We start from the raw sequence: 15,730 nt of genomic DNA, 5'->3' as shown, positions 1-15,730 counted from the left end.
CAGTTGGATAAACGTATACTGAAGGCGTTCGAGCAAAAGAAGGAGGCTTCAGTTCGGGATGTGACCAAGAAAGTGGGTACTTTGAAGTCAAATGTTCTTCGTGCTAAAGAACGTTTGAATCTTCGAACCTATAAGAAGCAGAAACAACCAAAACGTAGTCCGAAACAAGAAGCATCGATCATGCCGAGTGTTCGAAAGCTGTACAACACGATTCTTGCTGGAAATTTGAACTGCATAATCATGGACGACGAAACCTACGTGAAACTCGATTACAAATCCTTGCTGGGACCACAATATTATACGGTGCGAGAAGGGCAAGTGTTAAACCAGTCCGAAACATCGATTGAAGTCGAAAAATTTGATAAGAAAGCTATGGTCTGGCAAGCAATTTGTAGCTGCGGTAAGATTTCGAAACCCTTCATCACCACTGCTTCAATGAACAGCGAAATATACATCAATGAATGTTTACAAAAACGACTTCTACCCATGATTCGAAACCACAAGGATCCTGTTGTCTTCTGGCCAGATCTTGCTTCTTGCCACTACTCGAAATCAACGGTAGAATGGTATACTACCAAAAGACATGAATCCACCAAATTGCCCACAACTTCGACCAATTGAGGAATTTTTGGCATTAACGAAGGCACATCTTAGGAAACATGTCTCGGCAGCCGAAACCATTCAACAGTTCGAAAAAGATTGGAAAAAAAGTGTCAAAACTTGTCGCCAAGAAGTCTGTACGGAATTTAATGAGGAACGTTCGCAAGAAGGTACGCCAGCTAGTCTACAATGGCTAAGTAGCAAATGTTGAGAATAATATTCTGTTGTTGTAGTCTAATATTATCAGTATATCGAATAAAATTTGAATATCTAACAATTGTAAATTATTTAAAGCGAAATCAAAGTGCGTCCATACTTTCTGGGACAGTCTTTAGTGGAAAAATCAAAATTAATTCAAGGATGAAAAATGTATTCCATTTCATAGCTTAAACTGATTTGAAAATTGTTGTTTCGATCATGAAAAAAGATCTTTTATGAAAGTTTCGAACGCATGAAGTTCAACTTTTTTTGTTGGTACTAAAAGCAACTATATACTAACTATATACGAACCCACAAAATTTCGACAGTATGTTCATTTTTCATTCATTTTTTTTATTTCCGGAGCGGAAAGAAGCACATTAAAGCCAAATTATCCGAAAAACTTTCACTGTTTCTCCAGGAAAGAGTAATTTCAGACAATTAAAAACAAAAATGAATCCACTTGCTTCGATTTGGGTGAAGCTTTGTGTACATCTTTAGTATAGCACACCAATAATTTCACCCGGGTAGACAAACCGATTCAATGCCAGTCTGATTTTTACAACGAACGAATGCATGTTTTGCATGCAATTTCTTCAAATTGTTGTAACTGTTACTTCTACAAAAATGATGTCCAAGAAGAAGTCAACAGAAATAACCAAAAGAATAAAATTTTAAATTTTTTAAATTACACCACTAGTAAATATTCGAAAAAATTCAGGAAATTCAATCAAACATATTATTTAACAATGCCGATGTTCGTTTATTAAACGACACTACTCATAAGATCTTGTACAAAGTTTTGAACAACATTTTTTTTGCGTTGAGATCCATGTTTTTCTTCATATCTTCCTCCGATTTCCCTCTTTTTGTATGTTCCTGAAGCGCCTGCTTCATGATGGCGCAGTGCTTTTCAATTGGACGCAGTTCCGGTGCGTTAGGGATATTGAAGTCTTTCTACAAGTACACCTTATTATCCTTGTAGCCAGTGTTGGTGATTGCCGATAATTTGACAGAAGCTGCTCGATATTTCTCTATATTGTATATAACATTTTCAATCCGGTAGAAGATGCTACAAGAACTCGTGTCTCTCAATGCATGAACCGTGAGAGAATTTTTCTACATCTGTTCGCTCCACTTCCTACTCTGAGTATTTCACGATCCTTGAAAAAATTACAATCTGATAATGATCGGTGCTGTGTGGAATTTACCAAGACAGGTACTACTAGGTCATACTAGGTTGCAATATTTCAAAACCCTTGTGTGGAGCATTCACATACATTTTCATAGACTCAACTTATACAAAGGTTATATGCACATAGTTAGAACAAGCGACAATAGTAAAATGATTCTATCGCAACTATCAACTGCCCTTTATAGAATCGGATCGCGAAACGAAAATAAGCTACTGTTTGTTACTTCAGAGAGAATCCCCACAGCAGCGTGCTAACTTTTGATTCTCAGACAGTCCATTCTATGTTGAATGAACCATGTCGTTTTTTTGTTGCTGCGATGATATCCGTCTCTCTTCGATGACACTGATTGAATCGTGTGAAGAGTTGCTAGGGAGCGTTATTTGATACGATAAAAGCCATCCTTGCTTGTAGCACTCCAAAACATCTTTCGACCAAGATGTTTTGGAGTGTTACAAGCAAAGAGGCTAGTTCCGACCAGGAAAAGCATAGGACCATTGTGTGACCTTGGAAGTGTTAAACGTGAAAACAGTTAGAAAAATAACGTATAAAATTATTTATTGTATGACGGTTACTGCGTCGGATCGGTCCTTGGTAAAAACCGTACCGATAAACATTCTAAAACAACATGAAGCATCACCAAATACAAATGAAATTTTAAAGATGATGTTCAATTGCCGCTTTGCTATGTAAATAATGTTGTCATAGCAGGGCCGCTTTTACATAGAGGCAGTGGGGGCAAGTGCCCCCGGGCCCACGGTCTCAGGGGGCCCGGACAGGAACAACCGAGCAAAAAAAAACAGTCATTCAGTTGGCTAGGGACACACAAAAAATCCTACCCCCGGGCCCATTACTACGTAATAGCGGTGCTGTGTCATAGTGAAAAAAGTCGTACCTCGGATAATGTCGGTGAATTGCTGGTAAATATTGTTGTACCAGATGTAGCTGTGAGGACTTTGTAGTGGAAGAAATCGTAGAGATGAATGCGGATGTATTGTTACGTGCAATACTGCAGTTGCTCATTGCATCGATGTAGATCCTTACACTAGTAGGACAATATAATTAAAAACTGATATTAAATACTACATGGCTCGATATCAGAAAAAATTGAAAAAATGGAAAATTGTACGACTCCTGAGACTAGCTCTTTGACACAACGTAATGGTCGGTCAAACGATGAGGAATCTTACAATATATCATGCAATAATAGAACAGGGCGAAGGAGGTGTTGGCGAGTATTTTAGGACAGTGACTGACGTCAGTATCAGAAGCAAAATTATTAATATGAATTGTTTAATAATCGATTTCTTGCATATGAATGTTCTTTGTCAACAAGCTTTAATAGTCGGTTTTTGTTATTACCTCTTCGCCAGCTTAAAAACAATCGGGCAGCCTTTCAATTTCATTTAGCCAAACCAAATAGAGCTCTAAAAACTGTATAAATTCCAAAAAACTTTATTGAACTTTGCTTTACACATAAGCAAATTGCTTGCTTCACTGGGCCAATAACTTATGATGAGTAGTGAAAAACAGAAGTCCTGGAAGCTACCGGAAGTCTGCATTCACATATGTCTTACCATCCAGCGTTTTGTCCAGAGATTACCTAACAATCTTGATTGATTATTTCACTACCGATTTCAATGGAAGACAGAATTAAGATCAGATCATTTGGGATTGATTTGTAGGTCCTAAAAAGGACCGATTCGTCGTCGTTTAAAAATGTTGACATTTTCCTCGAACGCGAAGGCCAATGGAATAGTACTGGATATAGTTTATATAATCATATTTTTTCCATAGTATACGAAGAATTATGCTAGCAAACGTACAAGAGGAAGTATTTATAAATTCTTTCCAAAACTTTCTTTCCACTAATTCAAAAATTACAGTCAATTTATTAAAATGCACTGACGTCAGTTTAGTAATGAAAGTCAGTTTAGTAATAGGTCAGAACAATTATGTTGAATGATAATAAAAATCAACTATTTCAACTGCTCAAGCAGTGTGCCTTAGTATTATATTATATTATTGAATAAAAAAAACTATTTCAACTCAGCAAGTAGAGTGTTGACATTCGAACACAATAATAAAGTTTCCTTCTAAAATCAGCAATTTCAATGTTACTTCACTAATTAATATAACGCACCTTAGATAAGTTAAATCAACAGTAACAGTAGTGTCTATGACTAATACAAATGAAATGCAAGATTACAGCCTATTGAAAATGTTCAGATCAAGACTCAATCTAAATAATCATGCTGGTGACAATGAAGAACCGAGAGGCGAATTTCACACTCGTGGTGTGAAATCACTCTATTCCGAAATAAAAGACAAAAAATCAACCACCGCCTGAAAACGTTTCCCAGGATCCGGCGCAAAGTGAACTGCAGACAGCAACCTCGCATCTACAAATAATCATGTTCACTTAGCTGCAGTAGTAAACAAGCACCGGTCATTTGGTCGAAAAAAAAACAATATACACCACCTGCAAGCGTATAATCTTCATATGATTTACGACACTCATTCACGGCTAGTTTAAGGAAATCCCAGAACTGTCAAAATTTGCGCACATGGCCTGCCTCGATGATTAGCAGAGAAAACAAATTGTGTCCGTATTAGTTATCGTCAGCGGACTACAGTGACTCACTTTTTGACACACCAATCTGATCCGTGGTTGCGTAATTGCATCAAAGGAATGCTGGAACAACCCAGCGCATACAATTATGAGTTTAGATTACCTACAAATTCGCAAATTTATGATTTGTATCATGTCAACACACACAGAGAACTTCTGTTGATAAGTACGACCGGGCCTGCCGCAACGAGATAATGTCCGTTGATTGTGCAGATTCGGCTGGAGGTGATTAGCTCACTTCCTGGAAGGAAGCAAGTCGAGACGAGATGACACCCGCTTGCCGTGCCGGTTTTGAGGAGATGGTGTCGGTTTGTCTTGTTTTGCTAATTAAATTATGGCCTTTCGGCTGATACAAAACCCACGGGGAACAGCACTCGGTACGGTGTCAGGCTTCCAGCGAATTTTTTAGACGCGACAACTCGGCGGCACAGAGCTTTTTCTTGGAATGCGAATTATTAGGCCATGTCAAGGCGAATGGTGTTTTCCATTTTTTCCTAGTCTCATGCAACAAACAGACCAGTCTAAGTTTGCATAGGTAGACAAGCGATTGGAAGCAACTTTTTAATGATTTTAAATACGAACTTGATGTTCTCGAAGATGGTTCAATTGGTTTATCTAACTCAGATTGAAGCTTATTGGAAGAATTCATGAGCTTAGGCACCACCTGGACGTTATTCACGGTATTCCACTTCATATACTTTTTTCGTAATGGTTATATTCCGAACTCTGCCAAAATAGAACAGAACAAGGGTGTGGGTTTTATTTTGGGATTGGTAACAGATTTTTTATTTATTTCAGGCATTTCTGCACATAAATTTTCCGGTTAATAGTCCCGATCGCGATGTAAATGTCGCTCTTCTAGCTACAAAATCAAATGGCTTGCCATATGCGATATCTATACAAGAATGAGGTCCAGGGTTGGTGATTCAATGCATAGGGCGCTGGTCTTACAAACCAGTTGTCGTATGTTCAAGCCCCGACCTGGAAGGATTCGTAGTGTCAGTAGAATCGTAGCACTAGTCATGCAATGGTTCTGTACACTCTGAATCAGCTGCGAAGTCTGTTGAAACAGAAGGTCAAATTCCACTACAGGAATGTAATACCACAAAAAAAATTTCACCGAAAAAACGTTTATTTGTATTCACGTCATCCAGTTATGCCTGTGACACTACCCTGCCTCTTTTTTAAGTTTATTTCTCTCTTAGCTCAGCCTTTTCCTTCGACCTCCAGCTTCGAATTTTCTCTCTATTTAGACTTCCTGACCTTTGATAAACGTTTTCTGGATATATTTATTACGTTGGTGACGATTGATTGTGTGCGAGTAGTTCGAATTTTCGCAAAGCACAAGCCTAATTTTAACGCTTTGTTTCTCTTGATATTACGCCATTCTGACATCTGATGAGCAAATGTCAATATCAAACAATGTGCATTTTTGTAACGGACATTGAAAAAAATTAATCAAATGAAAATTTACATATTTTTAATGTTATTTTTGTTATTGAGCTATTTAAATTACCAAATTTTGGATGATTTTTTACCTCTTACTAAAATAATTGGCCTACTTAGATGATGCACACCTTACCAAGGCAAAGAATGTTCAATTTCCGCACTCTTTGCTCTGTTACATCGAATTAATCATTAGATAACCACCGAAAATGCATCGATTCGATGAGCACCTTCCCCGTTCGGTTAATTGAAAATAAATGGAAACTCAAAGTAAAAGCTATTACGAAAAAAACTTGCTTATGTACTGATAGCCCAACGAAACAGACAGGTAGGGTAGTGATTTACACGGGGAGTTTTTCTCTATTTGGGACCAAAAACAAAAACAAAATTCGATCCGACGGTAGATTTCGAGGTAAAGCATTTGGGCATTAACGCTAGCACCGTATGCCTCAGCTGGTATTTGAAACGTGGCGCCATATAAGCGATTTCATTAAAGTTAAATTTAGTAGGCCTTTATTTTCCACTGGTGATTGCTTTCTGGGAACCAACGGTAGCTGCGATGCGGAACGAAACGAGATGGACTCGATTGCCCAACACCTTTCCAATGTCACTAGCTACCATTGTTGGTGGTAATGATGATGATGATAATTTTGATTTGTTTTTCTTCTACAGAGTTCGATTGTCCATCCATTGAGTGCTTGCTTATGAATTTCACTTAGATACAACTTCCACAACCGACTGTATTGATTAGCTAGTACAGAAAATCAAACATAATACATATGATTCGTTTGGAAAAATAGCTGCTATTGTTGATAAATCACAAATCACAACAAATACAGGAATACCGATTTTCTTTTTTTTTTTTTGCTCGCAAAATCAGTATTCTCACTAAATCGATTTTTGATTTTTCCGTCAAATACAGGTTTTTGATAAAAACAGTTGGCAGCTCTGACTGTGGTGGATTCCGTTGCTGGCACAAACACGTGGAAATTTTATTTTCTTGAAGTTTTACCCCGATTCATAACAGTTCAAATTGGAACTATGAATTAGCAGCAGAATTGTTATCCAGTGCCAGTGTCGTGCTAACAGGAGAATGGCGAACCAGGATCGCCTCAAACTTCAAACAGATACCGGTCCTATCAATCCATTTACTTCGGAGTTTGTCCACCAGAACAGATCTGATAAGAAATTCGTGTACTAAGTGATACTTGTCAGTTCGCCGATAACATGAGCCAAACACCATTAGGAAGAAAGTTGTCCATTAAAGGTTCAACAATATTGGACATGAGCACGAGCCGTCCATCGAACTGTGAAGCGCTCCTGATAAGACTACATAAATGAAATATCTTTCGAATGACACCATTTTTATTATTTGCCACCATTACGTAAACGCCGTTGTTGGCCTCCAACTGTGGAATTGCATTTTTTTTTTTATTTTTGATGTCCTAAATTTTTCGCACTCGCTCGAAAGTTTCTTTTTTTTTGCTTTCTACTAAACTATTTACCCTCATTCAATTGCCGGGCTCGTTTAATGATTTCCAACTTCATTCAGTTTTGTCTACCACGCTCAAGAAGAACTGCATTAAGATAAGCATTGAGCACCGAAATTAACCACATTACTTAGCAGGTCGGCTTTGAATAGCTAACCAGTTACATGCGGGTTTCAGCTCGAGCCTAGGCGACGGGAATCGATTGTGCCTGCATTTTTGGTGTTTCCCGCACTTCATGTAACGTACCATCAAAAGTGCATTCACTTTGATGACGAAAAATTTTCTACGCTTGGCTCGACAGAGGGAGGCCTCGAAAATAAACCACCGAACAATTCAGCATAGCGAGTAAAAAAGTAGAAATGGAAAGAAAAAACATTGCTGAGATTTAGTATCAAAATCGCTGGCACCGTGCTGTAACTGGGCGGCGGGCCGAAATGGCATGCGCACCGCGACGCTGAAAGTTTAATGCACCTGTTCAGCCGAAACGGATCAAGCGTCGCGTGTGAAACAGAAACTTTTACACACCGGCGGCACAGTATAGCCGACAGCGGCAAAGGTTTTCCCTTGTTTAATCTTTCGCATTTGTGATTGGGAACCCCCCTTTTGACTTTTTTTCTCTTCTTTTTCAATTGATTCCACTCGATTAGTAATCACTGCCTCCATGCTTCTCTGAATGAGGGAAAGGAAGTTTGCTGGCTGCGGTTGCAAAAGGTGAACAATCATACCCGTCGTCAAGCGGACGGACATTCCTAGATGGCGATGAGACCAACCGATGAGTAAGTGATTAGCGCAAAAGTGCGAGTTTACCGCGGGAAGTGCAATGATCGTTATTCGTTGCAGCTAAACCTCGACGGATCTTAAGACAATTACAGATTCGTCGAATAATTTCCACACTCTATGATCTAAGGAGGCCTCGGTAACTTAGGACTACTGTGGAATGTGTTACTCCCTGCACTGCACAGTGGTTTGAATCGACAAAAACGTGACCTTAATTCTCTAGCTGTTAAACCGTTGATCCGATATACATAGTTCCTTTGGAGAATTCATTCACAAAAATATATCTCGTGATTTGATCACAATAAAAAATGTGCTAGTAGACTTTCTACGATAAAAGTTCATTTCAACAACTTTTTTCCCTTGAGAAATAGAAAAACGACGTCTTTACAAAGTTTTAGAAAAAACTTTGCCGAAGAATGGAGCTTTGCCGAAGAACGCAAAAAGTTTCGGATATATGAAGCATTTTCGTTTGAAACCACTTAAAATCAATTTTTTGTACATAACTTTTTTCGCCATTATTTTCATTGTCTACTATGTTCGAGACAATTACTAAAAATTTATCTTTTAAAAAAATGTCTAGACTCATAATTTACATAATTTGATTTGATACTTTACCGTGTACGCGCCTGTATGTAACGTTGAACCACTCACGCAATTTATTGTAATATAATCATCGACTAAATGCTCCAGCATTTGTATTATCAACCAGCTCTTTAGTGTTCTTAAAAATAATATGCAGCGCTGCTCTCACCAACACCAACAGTACATATTTGGAGCAGGAAGTTTAATATAAAGTTACTTCACGGTGCTTCTTTTTTCAATATCCTGTAAAAGTAAAACTAAGCGGCAATTAAATAAACGGTCATATTCATTTAAATTAATGTACTCGAATTTAGTTTTTCATCGAGAATGGTTTTGAATCGAATTTTTTATTGAACTGATGCCCATTTCATAGTACTATTTATTTAAAAATCGTGTGAATTTCATTATTTTTTTCAGTGTATGCCTTAATTCATAAGAACGTATTTCGTAGAATCATGTCTTACAAAAAGGGTTTAGCCTTTCAAGCAGGCTAGACTTACACATTTCAACAGATAAAAATTAATCTCAGAAGACTTAAATTTAAACGATTTTTTTTAGGCGTACTGGTAATGGTGTAATATATCATCCTTGAAATGAATTGTATTGGAATTAAAAGAACGGATAAGGAATATTCTATTAAAAGAAAGTAAAACTTGTCGAAATTTAATGAGAACGTTAACATGCTTCTTTAGATTGAACGATTGGATACAAGAATGCATCATGAAATTATATTCAATCATAACACCATTGCACCACAAAATTTTTGAACATTCCCTACAAAGCTCCTTTTAATAAACCAAAAATAATCATTTTAGTGAATGTTTTTGCTAAGAAAATGGTTAAAAAAGCTCTCTATATTTTGTTGTCTCATTCACACAATTTAAAAAGGCCACCCTACACACTTCGTAGCTTTTTATTACTTGATTTAAGCTTTCCAAAAAGTATATGTATGTGCCTTTTGGTCTGCGACCCTGCTTCCTATTAGTAGTTAAAGTCAGTGTATATAAAAGTTTAAATGTTAAATAACTTTTTAGGGAAAAAGCTAAACCGTACACAGTCTTCAACGAAAATATGTAATTTTACGTTTTTAGTAATTGTCTCGAACATAGTAGACACTGAAAATAATGGCGAAAAAAGTTATGTACAAAAAATTGATTTCAAGTGGTTTCAAACGAAAATGCTTCATATATCCGAAACTTTTTGCGTTAGACCTATAGCTTCTTCGGCAAAGTTTTTTCTCGTTAGAAGTTCTAAAATTTTGTAGAAGACGTCGTTTTTCTATCTCTTAAGGGAAAAAAGTTGTTGAATTGAACTTTTATCGTAATAGGCTTTGCACATTTTTTATTGTGATCAAATTACGAGGTATATTTTTGTGAATGAGTTCTCCAAAGGATCTATGTATATCGGATCAACGGTTTAACGGCTGGAGAATTAAGTTCACGTTTTTGTCGATTCAAACCACTGTGTACTGGGATGACAGCTACATCAAATTGTATGAGGCAGAATCGATGAAAAAGTGCACAGAGTTTTATGTTTGATTTATGATATTCACTTTTATTTAATGTGAGCCAAATGACAAAAATGAGCAGACACCAACATGCTGGATACTTTGGGAAAACCGAGCAAAACGAATAAACCAAAGAAAACAACACCTGAATATCTGAACACACCGAAATTGTGCCAATTCGAGAAATATTAGACTCGCATGAAACCAGAGCTTTGCAAAACACATAAGCAGAAGGAACCAATGAACGTGTTTTTTTTAATATTTAACATTGCCGAAACAAGTTGAACTTATCTCTGTTCAAAATATGATAGACAGTCTTTAATCACAAATATGCGGTTCTGGATTAGACGTTAAAACGAGATCAGATTAGTTTTGCCGAAGGTCATTTTGCCGAAGGCCATTTTGCCGAAGGCCATTTTGCCGAAGGCCATTTTACCGAAGGCTATTTTGCCGAAGGTCTAGTGTTTACCGTAGAGTAGTGATGTCCGATACCGAGTCGATACTTTGAGGTATCGATGCTTTCTATCAGGAATCGGGTATTTTTGGTATCGATATCGCATCAGAACGATACTGTTAGTATCGATACTTTTCGTCTCAATACTTACAGTATCGCAACATATTGAAGTCAATTCCTATTACGATGGAACCTTTTTTTTGTTTAATTATAGAGGCTTTAACCTTAAGGTCATTTGCCTCTTCGGGCCAGAAGAACTTTCTAACCCTATGTGCGGCTGCGTGAAAGGGACGCTATACCCGTCCTTAATGGAACATGCATAATTTCCCATCAGAATCGTCTAAGTATTCAGTCAAGCGGATGTAATTTACTAAATACGTTGTTTCGATGTAATAACGTGTGACTTATCTGCAATATTTCTTGAAAACTGAAAATTAATCTAATTAGTCTAATTTTGTTTACATCGATTAGTAATTAGATTGAGATTGATTTTTGTTTTGCTGTGTGAAAACATCTTTCTGTACATCATAAAATAACGCCATAGTCAACAATTTTATTTTGAAATGATTGCTGCGCAAGTATCAATTGATACTTACAGGTATCGATACTTTATTGTTTTTTGATACCTTGTATCGATACCCAAAATTTCGATATCCCGATACTCTACCAACCCTAGTGCAGGGTAGTTCGCGGAAGGTTAGTTCACCGAAGATACTTCTGTATCGTCGCTTTATACAATGATACAAATTTTTAAACTCTCGTCACCACCGTTCGTTTCCTTCCGCAACCGTTCGTTTCCTTTAGGGCTTTTGAGTTTTCAAATGGATATTTTACATTTCGTTTTCCATGTTTCCTGTTAAAAAAACAGTTTTTAACATTTACCATTCACATAAAATATAAAATTAGTATTTCATCCGTAATTACCTTATATAATACAAACTTTTACAAACAGTGGAATTCCTCTTCCAATTGTGCCACTTTGGAGTTTTGAGTGTAAAATAATATCTCTTAGCGATCGGTTGAGCACTGCCCTAACTAACTAATGCTGTGCTCGGTCGGTGAGATTTTTTTTTAATCTTACATTTAGTGACTTCGCAACGCAAGCAAGAAGTTTCACACCTAATCCAGTCCACGCCCAATTTTTTTTATGGCTCGTCCGAGAAATTCTAGAAAGATTAACGGTATATCGAAAATAACCGGAATTACAAGGTTAACCAAGGACAAATAAATTGGGTTATAACAAACGTGCACAGTGCACATGTACAAAAATCTTTTGTTCCATCGGGTTACTTTTGAAATTTATATTCCTTCAAAAAGAAGATAAATTGAAACATATTGAATGTATCTACAAAATTAAATGATATTAAATCTTTTATCTCTTGTTTATATAATATGTATATATCACTGACCTCGCAATCGAATTAGCCAGCGAAAGTACCGCTTTTATTGTTTCTGATATTGAGTTTTGTTGAAATACTACAATTCATTTGTGGAAGCGTTCAGATTTATCTACTCAAAGTGATACATAAAAATATTCCCGGTAGCAAGAGAAACAATTTCGCGAATGACAACGAAAATTGTTAAACCACTTCATAATTTCATTGCAGTTTTCAGTGAAAGATGTTCATATTCAAAAACGAGTGCTAATCGATTAACAGACTTGATAAATCAATATTTAAAATCAAGCTTATGAACTACCATTACAAGATAATCGATTATTTGAAAAAAAAAATCAGACATTTCCTGATTTGTGCACTTTTGTAACTGTAATGTCACTTACTCTCTTAATACTGTCGTCTCTGACAGGGAGAGCCAGTGAACCAGAACTGTGTTCATTATTTAAAATGTTCTATTATATTGTACTATCTCCAATAATTAAAAATACATGATTAACTTATCCAAAACGATACTTAGAAAAATTTTCAAATATAGTTCGAAAAAAATGGAGTAACAGAAAACGAAGATCCTTCTAAATTCCCCATCTAGGAGGATAACAAACGGGCATTTTTCGCGATACTTTTCCGTCAGAAGAGTTCAAGCAAATCGTTGAGTTATACGGGTTCATCGTATCGCTCTGATTTGTGCGCTGTCCGTCTCGCTGGTCGCTCATTCCGCTTCGTAGAAAGGATAGAATCCTAGATCAGGAAAAAAACTGTTGGACGACAGTTTTTGCGAATTTATGCACATCAAATGTTTCGATTTCTTTTCGATTTCCATTGTCGGTTCAGATATTTCAATAAATTTGGATCATAATTCTTTCGATTTGTCAACTACAACAAGCATTTACCTGATTCTTACATCCGAATAGAGAGAAGTTTGAATAGCAATCAATTCAATCAGACGACGATTAATCCTTTGGAAAGCTTTCAATCAAGATAAGATTATTTACGAAAGGTATAACTACCATATCGAAGCTTATCTCTGCATGCGTTTTACGCATCATTGGTTGTGTAGTTTCACATCATATGGAACCTGATAATAGCTGCTCTGTCCACGTGCTTCACTATTGCATTGAATCAGTCGGTCGGTTCCGAACCGTCGGTATTTTTTATTGTATGGCTCCTATGCACCGGTACCGAGCAAATACTCTGATAAGCTTTTAAATCCCACAAGTGTTCAAAGTGATTGACAGGCCGACTGTTTTCGAGTCGACAAAAGAGAGATTTGTCTAATCGGTAACCAACTGTTCATTACCAGCCATCGAGGTTTTACGGCGAAGTCGATGAAGTTGCATTTCCAAACGTTTTTGTTTACAGACCAACCAAACCGTAGATTGCTCCCACTGATGGTTTTCATGAGTACCACTTTTCCGACATTGCACCGGTTTGAGCGCAAGACGGTCGACGGCAAGACGAGAAAATGGCATTAGTGACGCACTGGCAACATATGGAAGCAATTTCCTAACCGGTAACTAATTTTCAGACGCTTATATATCCGACTTACCGCATCGAGATCCGTGTCCCATAGCTCCTTCAGGTCCCCGTCGTCGAAATCCATGTTTAAGTAATCCAGCTTGCAGGCTTTTTCGGGCGGCCACCGAGGGGCTCGTCACTGTTCGCACACTCGAATATAAACGAATCGAAGCAGTCGAAATTTAGCTTCTAATCGGTTCCTTCACCGGTCACTGCAATCCACGACGGCACTTTGATTCACCCGAAAAAAAAATCAAACCAAAATCGAACAATTTTTCACTCTCTCTTATACAAGTGCACTTTTCTCGGTTGGTAGGTACTACCCGTATAACACACGCGGATTTCGGTGCGGATTCGATTTCTGTTTCAATTTAGGAAGCAATCCCAAACTTACTTTCAAACCAGTGTGTGAAACCGAACCACTACTAATTGGCTCTAATTATTTTCCTTCCGTTTTATTTTCACTATACTTTTTGATATTAAGTCACCCTCACGACTGTTGCTATAAAGTCTGATTTCTCAACCGTGCCGTGCACGGTGGATAAGTTATTATTATCTGATAAATGTACTGATACGTTTCGAAGTTCTGATAGGCTTTTAAAAAGAAAAAAAAACTGTTTCACGTTTTGGGGTTTTCTGAAAACAGCATCACGCGTTGTGTCAAATGTTTCCAAAATATGCATTCAATCGTAGCAAACTACTTGGCAACCACTTGTTGATATACGAAAAATTCAACCCGGTGAGACCTGAGCGTGTTCTCTCGATGCACTCTGGCAGTGTTCAACCGAATTTCACTCACGCACGGACCAAGTTGTTGCTTCCGTCAGCCGCACAATCTATTCATGGTCCGCGTGCTCCAGTTTCGATTCAAAAAATAAACTTCACGCACCATTTACAAACTGCTGCCCGTACTCACTCTATCAGATTGGTTATCAGAGGAAACGTGCGGGCTCCAGTGCGGCCTTTCTCAACCGGTTCTTCTCAGTTTCCGAACGTTTTCGTCTAGTTTTCTTTCCAAATCACCATCAGCAGCAACGGGTTTCAGATTCGAATTTCCAAACTTTGCCTCCACTCTACGTTAATCGCACTGCGATGTGAGAAACAATAGAACAGATGCACGGCAAAGAAAACTGAATGAAAGTTTAATGAACTACCAAGCAGAAGCAGTAGGGCAGCACGAAGGGGAGAAAATTAATTACACACTCCACACTCTCTTCTAGTTTTCTCCCATTTTTTCGGAACGGACGTCTTGCTTTGAAACGTCGAATTCTGAAAGCTTCCAATGACTGAACCGGTTACCAGTCAGATTTATTACACGATCACAACAAACAAACAAACAGCAGAAAACAATTAATCGAACCGTAGTAAGTTGGCGGGGGCGCCAACCAATGAAAAGCCAAAGAACACTTGGGCGATTTCGTTCTAGAAAAGAATGCCAAAAGCTTTCTCCAGAAGACAAAACTTTTTCCCTTTTCGTTTCGAGTGTACCGAAAAGGCACCACTAATCGCTACAACTTTCAAACTTGAACTAAAGTCAGCTTCGCTCGACAGGCTTGGCCAAGCGGCGGCATCAGTAACGAGCAGACTACTGCTGGCTCAACTAAAGCAACTCACACGAATGAGATGAAGTAAGCGACGCGCGAGAAATGAATGGGAATGGAAAGCTCCTTCCTCTGGACGGCACTGGAGAGCAAACTGCGGCGACGTCCATCGGCATCGGTGGATGGTCTGAAACCAGAATCGCTGCTTCTTGATGGCATTATGTTTTAGTTATTTTTGGAAACCCATCAGAAAGAAAAGCATTCCAAACGTTCAAATTTAATACCATCGAACCGACAATGATTGAATTATGCAAGTATCTCTGCCAGCACTGCATTCAGCTTACCGGCATGTGACAATTGAACTCTCCCTACATTTATGCGTGAGAGAGTCTCTCGAA

The 15,730-nt window shown here is 37.8% G+C and overlaps 1 protein-coding gene across 1 annotated transcript in view; it reads right to left on the bottom strand.

Moving 5' to 3' along the window:
- LOC131434512 (cyclic AMP response element-binding protein A) overlaps positions 1–15,358 on the bottom strand; it is a 179,464-nt gene extending 164,106 nt beyond the window's left edge. Inside the window, exon 1 of the mRNA XM_058601266.1 lies at positions 13,823–15,358. Within this exon, the coding sequence (XP_058457249.1) occupies positions 13,823–13,876 (54 nt within the window). The 5' untranslated portion in view covers positions 13,877–15,358. The remainder of the gene's footprint in view (positions 1–13,822) is intronic.
- Between the last annotated feature and the right edge of the window lie 372 nt (positions 15,359–15,730).

Source organism: Malaya genurostris, chromosome 3, assembly GCF_030247185.1.
Source record: "Malaya genurostris strain Urasoe2022 chromosome 3, Malgen_1.1, whole genome shotgun sequence".
NCBI lineage: Eukaryota > Metazoa > Arthropoda > Insecta > Diptera > Culicidae > Malaya > Malaya genurostris.
The sequence above is the reverse complement of the archived record's forward strand: the minus strand, read 5'-3'. Positions and strand labels throughout refer to the sequence as shown.